General features: G+C 37.8%; 1 protein-coding gene across 2 annotated transcripts in view; it reads right to left on the minus strand.

Annotated features, from left to right (window-relative positions):
- Positions 1-7,993: 7,993 nt before the first annotated feature.
- Positions 7,994-23,294, minus strand: part of SLC5A9 (solute carrier family 5 member 9) — a 28,993-nt gene continuing 13,692 nt past the window's right edge. The window contains exons 5-14 of one of the 2 annotated variants that reach the window (XM_015812546.1): positions 22,840-22,945; positions 22,194-22,274; positions 20,626-20,831; positions 19,152-19,287; positions 18,247-18,354; positions 17,995-18,145; positions 17,030-17,198; positions 15,339-15,554; positions 12,470-12,623; positions 7,994-8,576 (exon numbers count right to left, since the gene is read on the minus strand). In XM_015812546.1, coding sequence (XP_015668032.1) covers positions 8,368-8,576; positions 12,470-12,623; positions 15,339-15,554; positions 17,030-17,198; positions 17,995-18,145; positions 18,247-18,354; positions 19,152-19,287; positions 20,626-20,831; positions 22,194-22,274; positions 22,840-22,945 — 1,536 coding nt within the window. In that variant the 3' untranslated portion in view covers positions 7,994-8,367. The remainder of the gene's footprint in view (positions 8,577-12,469; positions 12,624-15,338; positions 15,555-17,029; positions 17,199-17,994; positions 18,146-18,246; positions 18,355-19,151; positions 19,288-20,625; positions 20,832-22,193; positions 22,275-22,839; positions 22,946-23,294) is intronic. The other variant, XM_015812547.1, reaches the window with a different exon arrangement.

The following is a 23,294-nucleotide window of genomic DNA, read 5'->3' on the forward strand; positions in this document are numbered from 1 at the left end:
GAATTGTGTAAATGTATTTTCTTGGCTCTGCAAAAGTAAACATTTGCCAGAAATTGCTTTTCTTCCTTGCCTCATTTTCCACACAATCTTCTAATATTTACATACATCCTAGCTTCTGGTTTTTTAAAAAATATTTTATTTGTCTCATCTACTTTATGGGTATGGGTGATCGTTAAAATGTGAAATCCATCTGTGAAGCATATTGCCTAGTCATGTTGAAGGGTGAAGCCACTTTTTAATTAAAATTTTATACAGCACTTGTAGTTCACTTTGTCCTTTTTTATTATGAAACACTTCAATCTTTTATCTCAAACACATATGTCTTGCATGCTTCAAGATGTTCCTTGCTGTTCATGCAGAACTGGTTTCTTAGCTCTGTCAGCAGAGCTCCATATGCTCAGAGTTCAATTAGCTTCTCTCCCTGGCATTTGTGGAAGACGTATCTTGGCAGCAATGCTTCTCAACTTACACTATACCTCATTATTCTATTTTGGGGGACTTGTCACAGATAAAATAAAAAAGAAACTTCCCAAATGCTGGAAGATAGTCTAGGTCTTGCAATCTACATTAATTTGACCAATTGGGTAATTGGCTTAATATGCATATGGGAGTTTCTTAATAAGACCATGTGCAGATTGTATACAGTGGATCAGGGGTCTTCAAACTTGGCCCTTTTATGACTTGTGGACTTCAACTCCCAGAATTCCTCAGCCAGGCACACTGGCTGAGGAATTCTGGGAGTTGAAGTCCACAAGTCATAAAAGGGCCAAGTTTGAAGACCTCTTCAGTGGAGGTTAGCATCAGTCTCCAGGGTTCTGATACAGATGGTCCATAATGGAGCCTGCCCATCATGGTCAAACTAATGACTGTCAATTTTACAACTTTTTTTCAGTGGTCATTAAGCAAACTTCCTGGTCATTAAGCAAATCCATGATTCACTATGGGCCATTTTTGCCAAATACCGGAAGTAATGCTGGTTTTTGATAACACTTGTAAAACATGATCATGTAACCAGGGGATGCTGCAAATGGCTGTAAATGCAGCCTGGTTGCCAAGCACCCAAATTGCAGTTTCATGGCTGTGTGGGAGGGACTGATCATTGGAATTTCAAATAGGAATCATAAGTAAACCTACCCAAGAACTGTGGTATGTTTCACAGAATATATATTGTGATGACTATCTGAAATTTTAGGACCTCTAGAAGTTGCTATCATAATATGCCTTCTTTCTAATACATGTGTACCCTATCTTGAGATGTGTGTAAGAATTATTCTGGACCTTCTAATGAAACTGTTGGGGCACATTGGTGTGCATGTTGAAGGTAAGCTGCAACTGCACAAAACATAGGAATCAGATTTGGAAAGTCTGCCTGATACATACAGGAAATAAGAGGTTCACGGAAACTCAGTGATAGGAAGCAAAGAAAAATAGGCACTGATGTTTCAGTATGAACCAAACTGAGAACTGAGATTCTCCTTCCTTCCTTCCTTCCTTCCTTCCTTCCTTCCTTCCTTCCTTCCTTCCTTCCTTCCTTCCTTCCTTCCTTCCTTCCTTCCTCCCTCCCTTCCTTCCTTTCTTTCTCTCTCTCTCTTTTTCTTTTCTTCAGATTAAAGTAAACCAAGGCTTCTTCAACTGCTTTTTTTCCAGAATAACCTTTAAAGTTCTCCAAACTTTTTAGCCCTGAGGACTTAAAAGATATTATAACAGTAATCTTACTCATGGCTGTCTGAAAGTCTTCAGAGACAGTGGCTATAGGTTAATAAAAAATTGAAACCGATACTTGTCAGAGCTTCCAGCAGAATGTTTCTTCTTCCATCAGATGTAAACCATTTTGCTGACAGAGAAAATAACAAGTCCCACATGTTAAGTGGACAGAGGTTTTTTTGTTGCTCTTGTGGAACGTTTCCTTGCAACTCACATTTTAAACTATTCATAGGGAAAACAAACAGTTTAATTTAATTGGGTATCACATACACATCTGGGGCAGAAAGCAGAGAAAGCATATTTCTCCTTGCATCATTAAGTCTTTTGTGGAAGAATATGGTTTTGCCTTTTCTCACTTTTGATTGCACTTAACAAAAAGTAAATATTGTAGGAAGCTCTTCTTAAAAATAGTGCTAGGCATTTTGTTCCTAACCCTTCAGAATTGGAATTAAAAATTCAAGGAATCCAAAACTTATTTCTTCTTTTATATCTTATGGAACACCTTGTGAACTGGGATTTTCCAAAAGATGGAGAAAGAGGTGGAGAAAGAGTGAACTGATTTATATTTCTCTGCGTTGGAAATGTGGGAAGATGCTTTCCAAACTGTTGAAGAATTCTGGATTCAATCTGATGTGTTATCCTACTTTTACATTATCTCTGATCATTGTGATAAAACAACAAATGGAAAACATCCATAAGTGTAGTATCAACTTGCTCAAATTGCCCACAAGATTGAAGGAAACGTTTCCATCTATTCACATGTCGGAGTTGGTTGGTTGTTTTAATGGACAATCAGAGTTGTAATGTGACAATTCCACAGTTACTTACCTTCCTTCCATCATCCTTTGTAATGAGGTTCACTTTAGCAGCACTGTACCACCTTTCTGTCAAAGAATCCCTAGTCCTTTCATTGCTCTGTAGCTGCCTCCCCATTTTGTGCAATTTTGTCATGGTTATATAAACAGGTCTTGGGAGAAGTGCACAACATTTATTTATTTTTCTTCTGTGACTGTGACAAGCTGAACAGAATGCTTTTATGAGCATCATAATCTTCAAAGCAAAAGAGACTGTTTTATGCACACCTGTGTTTCCCACCAGAAATTCGTACTTATTATCCAGTAAAGTTGATGCAAATAAGAAGTGTTAAGCTATGTAGATAAATTGCAGGATGCAGGAAACAAAATGCTGCGAGATGGTTGCTAAACAGACAAAGAGATATTGGAAAAAAGATAAGTCAGACCTCCCTAGACCTAGGCCAGGGGTAGGCAACCTTGGCTCTTTTAGGACTCGTGGACTTCAACTCCCAGAATTCCTGAGCCAGTATGGCTCAGCTTGGAAACCTCTCCCTTTCCCCTCAGCATGGCTGGCTCAGGAACTCTGGGAGTTGAAGTCCACGAGTCCTAAAAGAGCCAAGGTTGCCTACCCCTGACCTAGGCTGTAGGGTATAGTTTAACTGGGCTGAGCATCTAAGGTCAGATAGTCACTGTGGGAACAGAAATGAGAAAAATGAAACTGGTGTCTGTGTGTGGGGGGAGGAGATGAATAGCTAGCTTAGAAACAAATGAAAGAGCCAAACTGGGATATTGCAAGAGAGAAGAAGGAGCAAAAGAAAGAAGAAAGAAAGAATGTTTGAAACCACAGTAGCAGTGTCAGGAACACATGTACTCTCTGCTGATTGAAATATTACACAAGAAGAAGAGGAAAAGGAGAGAAAGCACAACCTAAAAGAATTTCAGAGCATCAGTTTGCAGCTCAGCCAATGTAGTTCTGTGGCAATTGACATGTTTATCAATAAGGAGATCTCACAATGGATTTGGGATTTGAAGAGCCATTGAGGGGGGGGGGGAAGAAAAGTGGAGACCTGACCTGTGAAGGTAACCCTAAGCATATCTGCAAAGTGGCTGGAGACAGGAAGAGTTGATTTGTTTTAAGTCTGTACTGGGCTTTAGAAATGTGTTGTATGTCTCAGAAGCTTGTTCATTGAATAGGTTAGTGTTGTTTAAAGTTCCTATCACACCTCAGGGATGTGCCACAAAGAAGAGGGAGTCAAGCTATTCTCCAAAGCGCTTGAAGATAGGACAAGAAGCAACGGATGGAAACTAATCAAGGAGAGAAGCAACCTAGAACTAAGGAGAAATTTTCTGACAGTTAGAACAATTAACCAGCGGAACAACCTGCCTCCAGAAGCTGTGAATACTCCAAAACTGGATGTTTTTAAGAAGAGACTGGACAGCCATTTGTCTGAAATGGTATAGGGTTTCCTGCCTAGCAGGGGGTTGGATTAGATGACCTCCAAGGTCCCGTCCAACTTTATTATTATTATATTATTAAACCTGGGTTTTCTACTATTCATGTGTCTGTATGCTGTTTCTTAAATATATAATAAAAGTACAAAATTCACAATTAGAGGTGGGATATTATTCCTTTTTAAAATTAGATTTCCCCCGAAGGGACAGTAAATCTAATAATAAGTAAATTGTCATAACTTTTTGCTGCCAATTAGTAGTTGTTCAGATGTTTCCAGCCCAGATATGGTGCCCTGTGCTCCCTTGTCACTTTCTTTTCATTTCTTGAACTTTTATTGCTATGTTGCTCCTCTTGACCTGCAGATACACTTGTGCTCTTTTGCTAAATTCTTGGACTTCAACTGCCGTGGGTGCATCTTCTAACTTCAGCTGGTCTCTTCTCCACGGATTTTTATTTTATTTATTAATTTATTAAAATGTATATGCCATCCATCTCACCTACAGGCGATCCTATGTAGTTCACAAGCAAGTAAAAGTAACAAGATAAAATATTTATGATATTAAAATAATAAATATTAACATAAAAATAGACTTAAAATTCATAAAGACAGCAAGGATGGGAGTAAGATACAAGGGATGGGGCTGGAATAGTGTCTTATCTCAGACCATTAACCACTTTCAGTATGATATACCCCCCCCCTCAGGGCCTAGGCCAGGGTTAGGCAACCTTGGCTCTTTTATGAGTCATGGACTTCAACTCCCAGAATTCCTAGGCCAATTCCTAGGCCAATTGCCATAGCCAGGTTTTAAGGTCCTTTTGGAAGGCCAAAAGAGTGGGTGTGGATCTTAGCTCAAGGAGTACAATGTTCCCTTGGGCAGGAGTCTCAGCAGAAGAGGCTCTTCTCCTGGAACTTGCAGGAGAAGACAAAAGATTACTTGACCTCATGGAGAATCTCTGTACCAAAACTCTGCACTGCCATAGAGCCTTTACTGCTGGGTTATTATGTCACAAAATATCCCAAAATACTCATAAATATATATAGCATAGCCAATTGTCAGTTTAATCTCTGAATAAAACTGAGTATTCTAAAAAGAACTGGGATGCATATCAATTATAAAAATGGTCTATTAATAGCACAGAGTCTTTTATATTTGAATGAGCGTTGAACACATTTTGAGTGCTGGACAAAATAGCTTGCAATGTTATAGTCATAAGCACCTTAACTGGTAAGCTAGTATCTTATTAAATTTCTGCGCATTTAAAATAAAAAAAACAAAGAGCAATTTACAGACTTGCTCTTCATCTTCCTTAATATTTTGCTAATTTGTTTTGCTTACGTGTAGTAAAAAAAATTGCCTAACCAAGCACCTAGTTTGAATGAAATATAACACAATAACATTTTAAAACATTTTCCCAATGAATTAGTGTAGTGACTAATTGTAGTGTAGTAAGAGGTTTGTTGTTAATTTCATTTCTTTTTGCTCAGTCAGCCTGACAAAAAAAACCCAGCAAGCCATTCATCTTAGTGTCATGGTTCCGACAGATGAAACTCTTCAAAAGAACTTCAAGGCATTGTTTACCTTAAAGAATCTTTTATTTGAGTAGCATAATATTGGCACTACATAATCAAAGCCAAAAACTGAATTCCTCTCCCCTGGGCACATAGTATCAAAGCACAATCCCCTCCTCCAATTAACTGTCATAAATCACATTCCCCAATTAGTTTGAAGCTTGGGCTTCCTCTCCAGTTCTCCAACCCGCCAATTCTTTATCAGCTCTGGGCTCAATAACCTTGATTCTCACGCTACGTTTAGTGTTGTTATGTCTAGCTAGACTCTCATTTACATCCCCCCCCTCCCAGCATCATCTAACTCTAAAAGCAAAAGGGAAAAAGATGGCTACATTTCCATCTGTTGTCAATGCAAAATATCCGATATAAGAATAACTTATATCCAATATAAGAAAATATCCGATATAAGAAAAAAAGAATAACTTTTTTTCCTGGAGCAGCAACGAATGACCTTGATAGATTAGTCAGGAAAAGGAATGATAATCATTTGCTGATTGACATAGCCCTAGAAGCAATGATTTGTAAAGAAATATAGACTGGGTTCATTAAAAATGTCGGCTGCCTATGGATTCGGTTATCTGTTATAACTCAAAGCACTACAATTGTTTGCAACATACACGTCTTCTTTGCTGTCGATAATTTATTTTCTGAGAAGTATAGAAAAGCATAAATATACATTCAGGTGCTGTGATCCACAAACACCTGCCTGCAGCTGGAGTCTGAAAGTAATGTGCTGTTAAATTGATAAATACTGAAACATTGTTTGCTCTGCTGATACAAGCAGAGCCAGGATTGAGTGCCCTCTGAAAGAATGCTGCTATTACTGTGGCTGGACAGCATGAATCCAATCTATTAAAGAGCAACAGGCTTGCCACCACATCTGGATCCAGAATGTATGCCAGCCAACAAAGACAAAGAAGTGACTCCCAAACTTATATACTCATATTCAGGTAATCCTCAATTTACAATCACTTCTTTAATGACCATTTGAAGCTACAACAGCATTGAAAAAAATGAGTTCTCAATGTTACAACCTTGCAGCATCCCCCACACGATCAAAATTTGGATGCTTGGCAACCGGCATGCATTTATAACGATTGCAGTAGCACTGAAAATCTTGGGTTCAATTATGGTCATAAGTCAAGGATTACCTGTACTAACATTTTGCCCTTTTTTAAAGTTATTTTTTTATAAAAAAATCTCTTTTTTTTCTTTTTCTATTCTTTTTCTTTTTTTCTGCACTTTCTGCACTTTTATTTTTCATTTTTCATCTAGCTGGGTTTATATTAGTTCTTACTATGTTTATTAATAATTATTATATTTATTATATTATATTATATTATATTATATTATATTATATTATATTATATTATATTATATTATATTATATTATATTATATTATATTATATTATATTATATTATATTATATTATTATATTAATATTATAATAATTATAATTATAACTACTGATAACTTGAATAAAATGATTAATGGAACGTATGCCAGTGAAGAGTTGAATCGGAATAATAATCCATATCTGATTGGATACAGAAAGATTGTTGTATTGAAGTGACCATGTAAACAACATTTTATCATCAATTCTGGGAGTGCACGGACCCCAAGAGGAGTGGTTTATTATTATTATTAGCGAATGGTGTTGTCACGGTAGCCAGGAGACCACAATGCTATTGTAGAGGAGTAGTTAGCCACAGGAGACTAAGCTGGCATCGCACTAGAGAGCAAGATGAGTGGCTCTTCCTGCAGCATCACCCAAGGCCCCTCCCTTTCTTGAGCTGCCTTGCAAATGGGCAATGCAATTGGGAAGGTTCAGAGCCATCAGGAATCTGACAGCCTGCACAGAGCACCAACTCAATTTCTCCACCAAAGTGGTTCCTATCTATCTACTTTGCATGCTGTTCAGTGGACAGAAGCTGAGGTGAGTAACAGGAACTCACCTGTCACGCAGTGCTTGAGCTTAAACCATCATTAAGCCACTGAGCCACCATGCCTCTATAGAGGAGTGGTGGAGAACTTACCATGGCGATTCTGGAGACTAAATCAAGAGCTGCCCTCAGGTCAGAAATGAGGATCCAAAGCTGGGCACAGGAGACAAAAATTTACAGTCTGCAACCTTTTGCATTTGTGTCACTAGGTCAGTAGCAACAATAGGTTTAAATAATAGCAATGTTACTGCAGGAAAGCTTTTCATGGACGAAAGTAATTTCATCATTCCTGCTGGAGGAAATTCTAGACAGGAAAAATATTATGTCACTACGCATTCCTTCAACTGCATTACTGTAGTTCTTTTTGAGATTTTTTTTTTCATGTGAACTTTGTGGCTCCAAGGCAATTCATGTAAATATTGTATTTATACTACTATTTATTTCTTTAAAGGAGAGGCTTATTTGTGCCAAAAGGGTTTAGAACAATGTATTACACAATGACAAGAAATCTCTATAAGAACACCTTTGGTATTTGTTTGAAGTTTATCTTGTTTTACAATAACTCTTTGAAGTAAGTCAAGACTGTTTCTTACTTCACCGACAGAAATATGGAGTTAAAAAACTAAAAGCTAAAACTATAAGCTGACTTGAACAGGAGAGATTGTTTTTTCTACAAGTCTGAATATTTTGTTTGTAATTTTTTGAAATTAGGCCAAAGGCCAAATGAAAGTAAGGCAGGCCTTGGGTTGCAAATCATTACTAATGGTCCATTTACTGGTCTAAACTCTAAACAACAATTTATAACTTATTTCTTCAAAGTATGTCCATTGTTATCATTTAGCAATGTGTTGTTCTTTTAAACTAAGCCTAATCTTTTGAGTTTCTTTAGGAGCTTACTCAGCTCATCCAAAGTAACCCCATAAAAAGATATTGATAGCTAAAAGAATAACGGCATTGCTATTACAAACAGCTTTCCACACTGTCTCTTCCTTGATGTCTGTGAGCTTCTTCTGAGTGGCTGCTTCCTCTTCTCTTGTTAAAGTGGATTTAGGATTGACAGAAATTCCACAGAACCAGAAATAAAGTTTTTTCCAGAAGGGATGTTTCACTTCTGCAAGAGAGAAAAGAACAAATTAATATGCATTGGGGTTTTTTTTCTATATAGTACCACTGGAACAGGCATGTAACATGTATTTGAAAAACAGCATACAATAGCAAAGGATGGATATGAACAGATGAAGTTATATGTAGTCCTCAATTTGTGACCACAATTGAGTCCAACATTTCTGTTGCTAGGCAAGGCAGTTGTTAAGTGAGATGGGCCCATTTACAACCTTTTTGCCTTAGTTAAAACAAATTAGTGCAGTTGCTAAGTGAACCATGTGGTTGTTACAAAATCTGTCTTAACGTTAACTTTGCTTGTCAGAAGCTGGCTGGAAAGGTCACTAATGGTGATTATATGACCCTGGGACAATCCAAAAAGTTGACCACTTCTCAAGAACAGTGTTGTGCCTACTCCATCAGCCTACAAAGCAGAAGGAAGAAAGGGTGGGAGAAAAGTGGCTCATAGAAAAAGGCTCCCTCTAGTTTCTGTCCTGTTCATCATTGGATTGAACCTTCCATAAAGAGCTTGTTGCCTTGACTGATCTTTACTGGAGAGAAAAAACACAAACTTCAGTCTTATCCTCTGTAGTACAGAACATATAAGGAAAACTCTAGTTCTGAACTACTTAGTTAAGAAGGGCAACTTAATCCTGGATTCTTGTCATTCAGTCTCCTTTCAGCAAATTCTCTCCAGCAAATTAATTGTATTTACATTCTGATTAGTCTCAGCTGCAACTGCTTACAGAGCATTAACTTTGTGTTAACCAATTATGAGGGTCTCTAATTTTCCATGCATGCTGGCTTTGCACAGTCACAAGGGAGTAGGACTGTTGTGTGCTCTCCCGCCCTTTGTCTCTCTTGACTCCTGTCCTTTTTAACAGTGTCTGCCTGCCAAGAAAAGCCTCATCTGCTGAAGATCTGCATCTCTCTTGGGGTGGGCAGATGAGAAACAAAGAAACTCCCATATCTTTCCAGAACCATTTATAAGAAGAAAGTTGATTGAATGCAATTCTTCTTATGTGTGCATATAAAAAGGTCTCTTTTCTACACAGCTGCTAAACACAGAGGTTCCTTTACCATCTACCTTATTTATCCTACATATTTCCTACCTAAAAGACGAGGAAAGAAGAAGGAAGGAAGGAAGGAAGGAAGGAAGGAAGGAAGGAAGGAAGGAAGGAAGGAAGGAAGGAAGGAAGGAAGGAAGGAAGGAAGGAAGGAAGGATATTGCCCAGAAAAATAATGAGTCAACCTATCTTTGAGTCATGGGCTGATCCAAAATTGTTTAAGGAAAACTCTATATAATCCTCAGTGATATCCAGCTTTGGGGAATCCCTAATTATTTGACTCTTAAGTATACATTTGTCATGAAAAAAACTCATATTTCAGCATATCATTTTTTTCCTGCCTTCTTGCCAGTCTTAACTTCCGGTTACTGTCTGGATAAGTCCAAGCAGTTTTCTTGACAACATTTTCAGAAGTGGTTTGCCATTCTTTTTTTCCTAGGGCTGAGAGAGAGAGTGACTGACCCAAGGTCACCCAGGTAACTTTGTGCCTAAGACTAGAAGCCATCCTCTCCTGGTTTCTACTCCAGTGGTCTTAACTACTACATGAAGCTGGCTCTCTTCTATGGATATTATAATTGCTAATTGTCAGTTTTGTTCTCATTTCCAAGAATCAAGTTCCTCTGCCTTCAAAAGCTGCATAAGCAAGACACTAGCAGCCTCCACTGAGGGATATATGTGTTAAAATGTGTGTGTTATCAGGCGTAAAAACATGATAGAAGGTCCATCCCTTTTGTAGGTATGCTAACATTGAGTCCACAACCAAGAGGGGCAGGACTTTGTAACACAAGACTTTGTAACTGAAGACTTGTAGACTTCAGTTCCCAGAATTCTCCAGCCTGGTTTAAAATCGTATGATTTTAAATTTTGACCTGTTAAGGTGCTATAAAAATGGAAACTCAAATGGAGCTTGTAAGAACTCTGTGCAAGTCTAAAATAAACACACCCACATACAATCTTGTTATTATACAATATTGTTTTTATGAAAAGATGTTACATTTCTTTTACAGTTGGTGCTAATAACCTAATCATCAAGATAACTGTTGATCCTCAGATATGAGGACAGATGAAATGGATTATGTGCAAACAAAGGTGACAAATAATTAACAACTTTAGTCTCAACAGCTGCTTCAGATGTGAATTAAAGTGCCCACTGGAACTTCAGATTATAAAGTCTGGTTTCCTTGTCATTCCTTAGTAGCTATCAAATTTAATTCTTTTGAATTCTCCCAAAATGAAGAACTGCAGACGGTAATTAAGATACCTCTTTTTTACCTCACTGTACTTCTGTTAATTTACTTATTTCAAGCAATTGGAATTTAAAATGTCCATAAACTTTCTTTAGTTCTCAGACACTAAATGATGGGTCAGGGAATTCTAAGTGCACAATTTCATAAATGAAAAGTCACTGTAAGTACAGATAGTCCTTGACTTACAACAGTTTGTTTAGTGACTGTTCAAAGTTACAACGGCACTGGAAAAAAGTGACTTATGATCATTTTTCACACCTATAATCAACGCAGCATCCTCAGGGTCATGTGATTTACATTTGGATGCTTGACAACTGACTCACATTTATGATGGTTGCAGTGTCACCAGAATAATGTAATCCCCCTTTGTGACTTTTTGACAAGCAAAGTCAATGGGGAAACCAGACTCATTTAACAACAGTGTTACTAATTTTACAACTGCAGTGATTCACTTAACAAATGTTGAAAGAAAAGTCAAAAAATGGGGCAAAACTCAACCAATTTCTCAGCAACATAAATTTTGGGCTCAATTGTGGTTGTAAGATGAGGACTACCTGTATTTGACCATCTAAGATCAGCAAGAACTACAGTGGGGATTGGAAAGCTGTTGTTTTATGTTAAGTGTTTATATACCACCAGCCATTTACCATATCCTCAATATACAAAATGGAAAACTACATTTGACAAGTAATATAAAAATAATATTTAAAAAATGGCTTCAGGGTGGCGAAGAAATGAAACATATACTTTCCCATTATCTATTCAATCTATACACTGAATATATATGAAAAGGGAAGCTGGGTTGAAAGAAGAAGAACATGGTTTTAAAATTAGAGGAAGAATCAGTAATAGTTTATGCTATGCCGATGACATTACTCTCAGAGCCAAACATGCAAAGGATTTCAAGGCTCAAGTAACAAAATAAAATCCACCCAAATTGCCATAATTTGCTCTGGATTTGGACTTTGCCCTATCATGTCCTATATTATGGCTTCATGGGACCTGAGGGGAAAAAAACCTCTATCCTATAAATCCCTGTGTAATCTACAAATCAGTCCTCACCTATCTGGCACCTTCCAGATGTGCTATGCAATGCACTTAGAAAAACTTTTGCAACATTTTATTGGCTAATATTATATTTTAACAGATGGAATAAAATTATGGAAATATGCTTTCCATTCATCTTTAGTCAATTGTGTTAAAGAACATACTTCTTGCCTCCTGTGGATTCTGAAAAATAAATACTAGGTATAAGAACATATCACTTGAGATTCAATTGCTATGGGTCCCAATGCCAGGATAATGTCAGCAATAGGGCCCCATGGGTAGTAGATCTCAGTAATTATCCCTCTGCTTTGGTTGGTTTTACCCTGGAGATAACAATTGCCTCATCGTTAATATTCTGGATGATTGTGATTTTTTTTAAAAAAAGGGGGTTTATAGAGACTGATTAATTTTCAAAATATGTGGTCTCATGAATTAGTGGGGATAAGTGGTTAGGATTATTGCTATTGTTTACTTTTGGAAACTGGAGGGGGGAGAGGAAGGAAGGAAGGAAGGAAGGAAGGAAGGAGGAAAATGTTACATACCACCATGTTCTTTGTCTGTTAAATCTATGTTCTCTGATGATGAAATCACTGAATCCTCCTTTTGGAAAGTAAATTCTGTATTTTGATGGGTGCAATTCTCCATGTCTTTTTCTGGAATTTCACTGTATCTAGTCCACCATGTTAATCTGGCAAGCTGAATAATTGCAAAGTAGAAACAAGAAAATAAAAGTTACAGATCTGTTTGAGGGATGGTTTGACAAGGAAGAATACTACTTAGGTGACTATCATTTTGCACGGATAGGACAGAATATACTTGAACTGGCTTTGCAAATGCTTAAGCACAATCTTATATAATTCTACTGAGTTATAAATCCCACTGAAGTCATTGTCTCCTAATATGAAATCAACGAAAAATTGTATCTTAGAAAAAGGCACACATATCACATTTTTAATGCAAAAATGGGCTCCAAACAAAAACTGTCTAGTTTAAACTTGGGCACGCAGACTAGAATTAGGTATCTTATATTTTAACCAAAACTGCTAAGAAAGATGGGAATATAACATGCAAGAACAGTCGATACTATTCTGTATAGCTTTTTAACAGCATATAACTTTGTAATTTGTTTGGAGTGTATATTTATTTAAAGCTTCACCTTGATACATGCATTGGAAACTATTTCTAAAGCTAAGCTATTTCTTTACCTTTCCTTTCTTGGCATTTCTACAGTTTCTAAAATTACTGCTGTAGTCTTTTTATTTTATTGAATGGCCAGATATCCTTCTTCTGCCTATTCTTTGCTTCAGATTGCTTCCTCCCAAAGTTGCTTCTGTAAAAATACATGGACAGTGCAGGACCTCTACATAATGAGTAACTCTCAAAAGGTGCCTTATTATTTATTAATTTATTTATTTATTAATTTAATTTGTACCCCGCCCTTCTCCTCATGGGACTCAGGGCGGCTAACAGCCTCATAAAAACCACAATACAAATACAATGATATCTATATTAAAAACCGAATTAAAAGGAAATATTTAAGAAGGCCGATCATTAAAATCATCCTTAAAATACCCTTAAAAACCCCCGCTAAAAATCCCTAGGCCAGACCCGCTTGTTGAAAAAGCCATGTCTTTAGGGCGCGGCGGAAGGAGGGGAGATCCGGGATCACCCGGATCTCTGGGGGTAGTTCGTTCCAGAGGGTGGGGGCTCCCACAGAGAAGGCCCTCCCCCTGGGGGTCGCCAGCCGGCACTGTCTGGCTGACGGCACCCTGAGGAGACCCNGCGGTCTCGGAGATATCCAGGTCCGATGCCATGGAGCGCTTTAAAGATGAGAACCAACACCTTGAAGCGCACCCGGAAGGCCACCGGCAACCAGTGCAGCTCGCGCAGCAGCGGCGTTACATGGGAGCGACGAGTCCCTCCCAACACCGCCCGCGCGGCCGCATTCTGGACCAGTTGAAGCCTCCAGGTGCTCCTCAAGAAGAGTAGTTTAAATAGTTTGAATCTCAGGCATAAAATATAGAAGATGGTTTCCAGTTGACACAAAAAGCTGTATGATCTTCCAAAGATTTATTTCTTTATTTAAATTATTTTCAAGCAAGGTGAGTATCAGGCAAGGCTAATCTTTCTTGTCACATTGTGCAAAATTGCTTTGATTTGATGATTCACATCTTTCCTAAAGAATGTTTTCAGGAAGGCTTTTTTAGGGGGTGGGGGGTCCAACAGGATTAGAATAAAGTAAAGATGGAGGATGTAGAAGGAGCTGAACAAGAAAAAAAGGATTGAAACTTTATTATCCAGCCAAGGAAAGGTGCTACCCAAGATAATGCACAGAATGATTCTGCGTTCCATTTTCTCTAGAACAACAATCCTAGGAGGACTAGAAGATACAATCTTCCAGTTTCTAGATCAAGACATTAGCCATTACATCAACTGGACTTGTCTGCTGTTATCTCCCCCCTCTCCTCCCCGACTTTTTAGAAAAAGATACAAATCATTTCATACCAGCTTAAGTCCAACAAATGTTTATAACTGAAAAATATACTTATTTATTCTATGTGCAAGTGATTCATGGTTGGTGCTCAGATTAATGGTATAACCTCCCTATATATGGTATCCCCTAAAATTTCCTGAATAGGCATAGACAACTGCTCAGAACAATGTCAAAACTATGAAATTTTATATTTACATCATAAGATTGTATTCAAGTACATAAGGAACAGAGTTAGCATTATCATTGTAATATAGATTTCATCTGCAGTCTGTTCCACCACACACACCCCTTGACATTGCCTATGCAGAGAATAAATATGTATTTATTTATAAAGCCACTGGTCCCAGTTCAGTTGAATCAGGTAGATCTTCTGATTCAGTTTGAGAAAGTGTGGCACAATCTGAATATTCTACTAAGTCTACAGTTATCGTAACAGATTTTCTAATCACTGATAACAGGATATGGAAGTTTCCTATATTGGAAACAAGCATCTAATGAATCACAAACTCACTCCATAAAACCAGTGATATTTAAATGAAATATTTAGGTATTTTCTGGAATAAAACTTTCTGTGTCTGTTTTAAAGCAGCCAAAGAAGTAAAATTCTTTGTTAGTAAACTTTGATTGTACAATGTAATTGAGATTGGTTTGGAATGAAATGCTCTTTCAAAATGCCAGAGCTCCAACAATATTAATCTTCTTAGCTCACAAGATTGATGCTGTCTCTACTGAAATATGAAAGAGGGTTCAATTAGAGCCATTACATTTTACATTTCCTCCTCAGCTGCCTGTTGTAATATAATTTCTTATCCATTGTCTGCCTCGCTTCTTGATAGCATGTGCATTGTGCATTAGTTGCTTCACAATATGGAAACCAGGCTGTTCTCCACTTCCATTTTTATATATATATCACTTACATTTTCTTCTGGAATTGGTGGTGTGCAGAGGCTCACAAAAACTATAACAGCAACTGTAAGTCCAAACAGAATAATAGCAAAGTACAAATAATGAACATCTTTCAATACAGATGGTCTTTGATCCTCCTCGCCACATGAGGGTGCTGTGTAGATAAATTCCATAACCATCCGAATAAATCCCACTACTAATCCAAACATTAGGCCCCAGAAAGCTCCCTAGAAAAAAATACGGGGAGATAATGTTACTGACATAAATCTTGGTAACTTCAGCTTATTTACAGGCTTCATTACTGAGTTTACAGTGAAAGAGGTCCAAGATTTTCTTTACATACTTATTTTTGGGGTAAATTTGATTTAAAGTGTTTTTATTTAAAATTAAACAAAATTTACAGTGTTAAAATTGTAACAGAGAGATACTTATGAGAGCCACTGTTGTCTCAAAACCAAATGGTGATATATAAATTTAATAGAGCTTCCAGATCAGGAGTGCAGGATTATATACCACAAATGGTGTATCCCTTTACTGCCATCTAGTAAGAATCCAGATGTTTTAGCCCAAATGTAATAGCCGTAAATGTAGAATGACTTTTATTAAATCCCTATTTCTAAGCCATTTATTTAGCAGATTCTTTTATCCATAAGTTATTGAGAGATTTACTAAATCTGGATTGCAAAATCTGCATGGCAGCAAGATTATTAGAGTTTTCTATATTCATTTGCTGTCATCTAATGCTATTAAGAGTTTGACACTCCAGATCTGTATGAGAGACTATGATAAATTAAAGGAAGATTAAAAAAGATACAACAACAGGTTTTGTTGGAATCCCGATCAAACAACCAAAAAATTACCTTATACTTCTAACAGTAACCTAAAAGGAGGTACCTATCACTGGTTCACTTTGTTCTTGTGTTTAAGTTGTTTCTTTTTGTAATTTACCAAAAATAAGACAATAGTTTACTTTTACCCACCCACTCTCCATCAGCCAGGCTTTATTTTGTGTAGTCAATATTTGATATGTGTTTTTCCCATCTACTGAAATTTTGTTGTACACCATGGGTTCGAGACATGCACAGCTATTGTTCTTAAAAGAACAAAGGACATGTTATTTGTAAGGGAGGGGTTGCATCATGGAACAACTGCTTTGTGATTATTGAGTCTCGTAGCAAGTTAAGCAGAAATTGACTTGTGGGGAATTATGGAACTTAGGTTGACTTGCTGATTCTAAGAAGAAAAGCTATTTATTAAGTTTATTGAAAAGAGACTAGTGAAATAGCACTTGATTCCTGTGGATAGATTTCCCACATAATTATATAAGGCTTGAAGTCTCAAATCAAAGGAGATTTGATGGCTGGAAGATTAAAGGTAGGGAAATTCTGTCTCAGAATAAGAATTACTTTCTAAACTTTGGGGGAAAATAATAGAATGCAATTCTTTATAATATTTCTTTCTCCTCCCCCTTTCCATTCCTTCCTGAGCCTGTCACTGTTTTCCATTAAACCAGTAATCAAAGTCTTAAGAATCTTTATAAAGTGAAACTGTGCTCTAATGGGACTAAATTCCAAAGATGTTGCATTCAGGAGTCAATATAATTGTAATTAATGGTCTTGTCTGCCCTTAAAAAAACTATGAAATGATGACATTGGGAAGATACTATTATTCATATAAACCTTCTCATTGATTCTGTACTTACTGGCTCATTGATTCTCCTGCAGAAGATTGCTAGGATAAACAGAGCAGTGATGGGTGGCGCTAGGTAACTGGTTATTGACTGAATATAGTCGAAGAGCTGACCGCTATTGGCTGTCTGGATGATGGGGATCCAAAGGATGCTAATGGCAACAAGAATCAGAACAAACACCCTGAGACAACAAGAGAAAATACAGTTACTTTTCCACAACTTGAACAATCTAGTTTTTTTTCACTGCACCTCTTGGAAAATAAAGCAGGAAGGGAAGCATTGCACTGCTGGACAGAAAGACTTGGGGAAAACTGAACAAAAGACTACTTTAAAACTTCAGATACAAAGATATTTCATAGATCGAAAGGGAGAAAGGGAAGGAATTTTATTAAAAGACATGTACAAAGCTACCGTCCAAAATGATTACTTCTCATCCCATAAATGTAAGGCATCTGCTGCGACTATGAACATTTATATACAGAAGCCATTTTCAACCCTGCAGGGCTATCCCTTAAATGTTTAAAAGCAGATAATTAACTTCCCACAATGTAGAACTGTGAATGGAGATTGGAGATTGTCAGTTCTGGAGGGCAGTGCTTGATACGGTTATCTGCTTCGGGATCAAAGGCTTTGTGGTTCTAGTTGGGCTGCTTCAGTTTTTATTTAAAATGGAGCACAAAGCCCTTGCTAGGATTTATACTTGGTTCTATGAGAAAGGCTTGCGGTCTTGTCATCACTGTAGAATTATTTAGTCTCCAACAAGATTTTATCAGAAGTCTCTGTGAAGAGTATCTGGCAGATGGATACATGAAGCTGCAACAGAAGCAGCGAACCAGATGTGGAAGTATATCATGTGGAGCTGAGCGCATCAAATTAACCTTGTCAAATATGCTACCCTCTAAAAGTTTTGGATTTCAACTCCCAGAGCCCTAACCATTCAGGTAAGTGCACAAAACTCTAGGAAGAGGAAAAATTACCTTCCAACAATCATAAGTTCCTGTTCTGTAGCCTTCTTACGAAGCCGCTGCCAGATATCGATGGCAAAGAGAGTGCTGCTGCTGTTGAAAATAGAGGTAAGAGAGCTCATCAAGGCAGCCATGATCACAGCAATCATGAGACCACGGAGTCCTAAGAAACCAAAAAGAAACCTGAGTTAGCTTCCATCTGCAAGTGACCCCTAATCTAGCCAATTCAGAGTCTCCCCTCTTTGTAAATGAAACGTATCTTACCAACTGGCATGAGTTCCATTACCAGCTTAGGATAGGCAATGTTGGAACATCCCACTTTAGTGCCACAGACTTTTTCACAGATTGCTGGATCTACACAGCCCACTTCATCTGCAGTAAGGAAACAAAAGCATTGTGATTCAGCTTTACAAATATCATGGAGAATAAGAGCCCAAAGGACAACGGTCTTTCATACATTCAGTGTTCAGGCCATTCACTCCATATTCCTTAGCTCAAATGTTATGAGCTTTTCATATTTCTGCCTACAACAGAGGTGGGGAACTCTGGCCCCTTTATGACTTATGGACTTCCAGTATTCCTGAGCCAGCATTGCTGGGAATTGAAGTCCACAGGTCATAAAAGAGCCATAATCCCCCCCAAACAAGGTGACTACAGATGGCAGTTTATAAGATACTTATGGGACATGCTTGTAATATTGGTCTGAAAGGCTTCTAACCAGAAGAACATTTGTTTATTAGTTTTTCACCTTCCTAGGACATAGTTGAGAGCAAAGGAGAAAGCAGGATAAAAATATTTGGAAAATTTTTGATTATGGAGACTTCGTAAAAAGTTTATATTGAACAGGTACACTATACCTTCCAGGAAGAAATAAAAGTCCACAGTTGAAAATAGCCTTTTATTGCCAAATATTTCTAATGCAATTTTGGGGGGTGCTCTGGAGACTGGATGTGGAGATATGTGAGTTTCCACAAAGCATTTTTTTTTGGGGTTTCTCCCAGGAGGGCCTTACACTTTCAGCCAAGTTTGATATTCCCATGACTAAACACCTAGTAATGTTTGCTCTACCATGTGGGGATCCAATTCTCTAGATTATTGACTGCTGCCCAGTTAATGAAAAATGATGTCTGAAGGCACACACGACTTTCCCACACTCAGAAGCATCTTACCTGGAAAAAGAGCTCTGCTAATCATTCCTGGCATGACAATAAAAAACATAGGGAGGATTTTCAAATATCCACCCAATACCGATCCACCTTTTGCATGAGAGAGGTTCTTGGCTGAGAGTGACCTTTGCACAATGACCTGCAAGGAGAAACTCGGTGGTAATGGTTTGTTTCACAACGAAAACAAACTGAGCTGCCGTTTTAATTTAACTAATGGAAAACCATCCAATCACCAAAATTTAAAAATTTCTATAGAATGCCCGGTGCTTGTGAAAGACAACATCTAACATTAAGAGAAAGTATCTGCCTAATAAATAGGTAGACCATACAAATATTTAAAAACACATCATCAATTCAGTTAAAATGTAGGTAGCCCTCAACTTAGAACCACAACAAATTTCTGTTGCTAAATGAGACATTTGTTAAGTGAGTTTTGCCCCATTTACGACCTTTCCGGCCACAGTTGTTAAGTAAATCACTGCAGTTGTTAAGTTAGTAACACAGTTGTTAAGAGAATCTGGTTTCGCCACTGAGTTTGCTTTTCAAAAGGTCGCAAAACAAATCACAAAACCTCGAGACCAGTGGTGGGATTCAGCCGGTTTGCACCAGTTCGGCAGGACCGGTAGCTAATTTTTTGTTGCCCAATCCCAGAATGGACTTCCAGAAGCGGCATCCACACAGAGAACTGGTTGTTCACACATTTGAATCTCACCACTGCCCGAGACACTGCAACCATCATAAATATGAGTCAGTTGCCAGGCATCTAAATTTGAATTAGGTGACCATGGGGATGCTGCAAGGGTCATAGGTATAAAAAAAGGTCATGAGCCACTTTTTTCAGTGTTGTTGTAGCTTCAAATGGTCACTAAATGAACTGTTGTAAGTCGAGGACTACCTGTATACACATTTTAATTTAGCATTTAACTACATATAAATGAATTTGTTCCAAGTGTGAATTTTAACTCTCTGAACCAATATACTTGACTTCCCTGCTAGCTGAAGTAGACATTGTTTCTAATAACATCATTACACAAATGGTATTTGGCAACATCAACACAATAGAAATTTGAACCTGAAGTGCACTGCACTAAGGTCCATTAAATCAAGGTTTCACTGTAATGTCTGTTTGATGCGGCTATGAAGATGAATTTGCTTCTTTAACTGTAGTGGTCCCAAAGGTCAGAAATTGTATTTTGTATTTTGTTGTTTCTCTCTCTTCCTGCCCTGCAACAGAAGGCTTTATCCTTCCTATTTCTAAAATCTGAGGGATACAAATTATTCTTGGTGCTGTAAGCGTAAGGAAGGAGAGCTCTCACATCCTGCTCATGCATCTTTACTGAGAAATTAAATGGCACTTTGATTCCATTGTAATGTTTTCCATATGTATTATTCAGTGGGAAGCATTGTTAACATCCTTCTACGGAAGTGGATCGTCAATCTAAAGTTCAAGGGAAAGGGAGAAAGAGATTTATTTTACCTGATCAGTGCACCAGCACCAGAGAGCAAGAACTGAGAGGCCAAATAGAAGCCCAGGCCACGGAATATCCCCAGTGATGGGATCTCTCAACATATGGAAAGCATCTTGCCGTGGCAGGTGGCATGTTGTGTTTGGGACAGTGATGTTAGGTATTGCCTGACTGTACTTCTCTTGCAGTCCTTCATACCACCCAACTTTCTCAAAACCTGTAAAGAAAAAAACCCTATTTTGTCCACTCATTCATTCAATCATTCATTCGTTTATTTCTGGTTTTCCCCCCCCTGTGTAATTGACTCTCTCAGAGCCAAAATAGAAGCTAACTTTGTTATACAGGATGGCCTTTTGTGATTAGTTTTTCTTTAATAAATACCTCACATACATGGGGTGATGGAAGGGAGATGTAACCATTTAACTTTAATCTTCAACCAGTTAACTTGAATCTTATCTGCCATTCAAAATGGGAGGCACTTTTGGTGTGACACGTGCTCTTTGAAAAGTGTGGTTATAGTTTAAAAGAGAAACACAAATTATAAATAGTGCAATATGACACAACAAGCCAAATGTTTAAGTTTACACATTATATAAAAGTAACAACATTAAATTTAAATTACATTTAATTATAATATAATATAATTTTAATGTTTAATATTACTATATTGTTAGAATTTCTGAACTATTGGATATCTAATTGCTACAGTGCTGATAATTGTCTGCAGTCTGAGCCATTGAGCATAATTTCTTTCCTGACCAGACCTTCTGATCTGATGAATAAATATTTCATGGTGACATTGTTCCAAATTTTGAAGCATTACAGCGCCACATTTGTTTGATCAGTACTTGGCTAACATAGGACTTTATACCCATTTAGATCATTATGTAAAAAATGAGGTAAATTAGGCTGAAGGAACCATTTTCATTCAGGTGACCCTGAAGGTACAGATAAACCCCCAGTGGCCTCAATGACTCTCAGAGAGCCAACGGTGGTGCTGTGGTGGTGCAGTGGTTAGAATGCAGTACTGCAGGCTAATTATGCTGACTACCAACTGCTAGCATTTCGGCAGTTCGAGTCTCACCAGCTCAAGGTTGACTCAGTCTTCCATCCTTCTGAGGTCAGTAAAATGAGGACCCAGATTGTTGAGGACAATATGCCAACTCTGTAAACTGCTTAGAGAGGGCTGTAAAGCACTGTGAAGTGGAATATAAGTGTAAGTGCTACTGCTATTGCTATAACAGCGGACCGACTTTCAGAGTGCTAATGGCCAGATAACTGCTAAGGAATACAAATTTCCCACCACTCAGTCAGAACTGAAGAAGCTTCTTGGATAAGAAGTGAAACATATTCAAGGAAAAATACCAATAATGTCTAGTTGCTTTTTGAGAAACACCTTTGGGACAACCATGACTTGGATGATTGAGAATCTCCATAGATATTCCAATCAGAAGATGAACTAATTTTTGCACCACATACTGCAATCCTATGACGCCCTATTCAAAAGCAAAACCCAAGAAATCTATACTATTTTAGAAATGAGGATAAGAAAGTAAGCAGCACAACTCCTTTTTCTTACTTATGAACATAAGAACCAAAGCACCAAGTACCATGATTACAGTTTGTAGAGCATCTGTGTATATAACTGCAGTCAAACCACCTGCAATATAAAAAAGAGAAACAAAGGACCAATTCAGCCACAAATGCTTCTAAATACTAATGATCAAAGTAGCATATTCACATTAGCTATATGCTATGTACATTGTAAATAACTATGTACATTCATTTGAATTTACTTTGACATGAAGAAAGCTAGGAAGCTAATATCAGTTTAGTTCCATTATTCTATTCTCATTTACTTTTATTCAGGCTAGGACATCCATGGTAGAGGGTAAAAAAAATCAAGATGTCAACCATGACCACCAATTGTAACCCTCCTTCTTGACATTTTTTTATTGCCATCCCACTCCAGGGATGCTCCTGAATTCTGGGATAATGATAATGATAGTCTTTCATGGTGACTTTCATGGTGAAAAAAGTAGGAAAATGGTGCATTGTTCTGAATTACGTTGATAGCTACTTCAGAACCTGGCCACTACTTATATCTTTTCTTTTTACAGAGTGTTCTCATCCAATGTAACCCTTGGGCTCTTTCATAAAACTAAATTAGTGCTGATGAGGATCAGTTGTTCATGTACTGTTATACAGCTAGGCAGCATAGTTACCTGCTATGGTGTAGATAGCTGTCACTACTAACAAGATCACAGTAGAGAGATAGAGATTCCAGCCTAGGGACACTTGGATAAAAAGTGCACCAGAAAAAATATCTGTCTGAAGCAAATGGAGAGAAAAAGAGGGGGGAGAGGGGGAGGGAGGGAGGGAGGGAGGGAGGGAGGGAGGGAGAGAGAGAGAGAGAGAGAGAGAGAGAGAGAGAGAGAGAGAGAGAGAGAGAGAGAGAGAGAGAGAGAGAGAGAGAGAGAGAGAGAGAGAGAGAGAGAGAGAGAGAGAGAGAGAGAGAGAGAGAGAGATGTTAATTGTGCTCAGTTATTATAACTTGACTCTTGCAAGTAAAGCAGGTGTCAAAACTAGAAAAAGTGTCACTTTTGATACTGGTATATGGATGGCATCTGTTTGCTGTTGGACTCATCATTGATACAAATAACAGAATAACAGAGTTGGG

The sequence above is a fragment of the Protobothrops mucrosquamatus genome, unplaced genomic scaffold, assembly GCF_001527695.2.
Source record: "Protobothrops mucrosquamatus isolate PMUCROS unplaced genomic scaffold, P.Mucros_1.0 scaffold95, whole genome shotgun sequence".
In the NCBI taxonomy this organism is placed as follows: Eukaryota; Metazoa; Chordata; class Lepidosauria; order Squamata; family Viperidae; genus Protobothrops; species Protobothrops mucrosquamatus.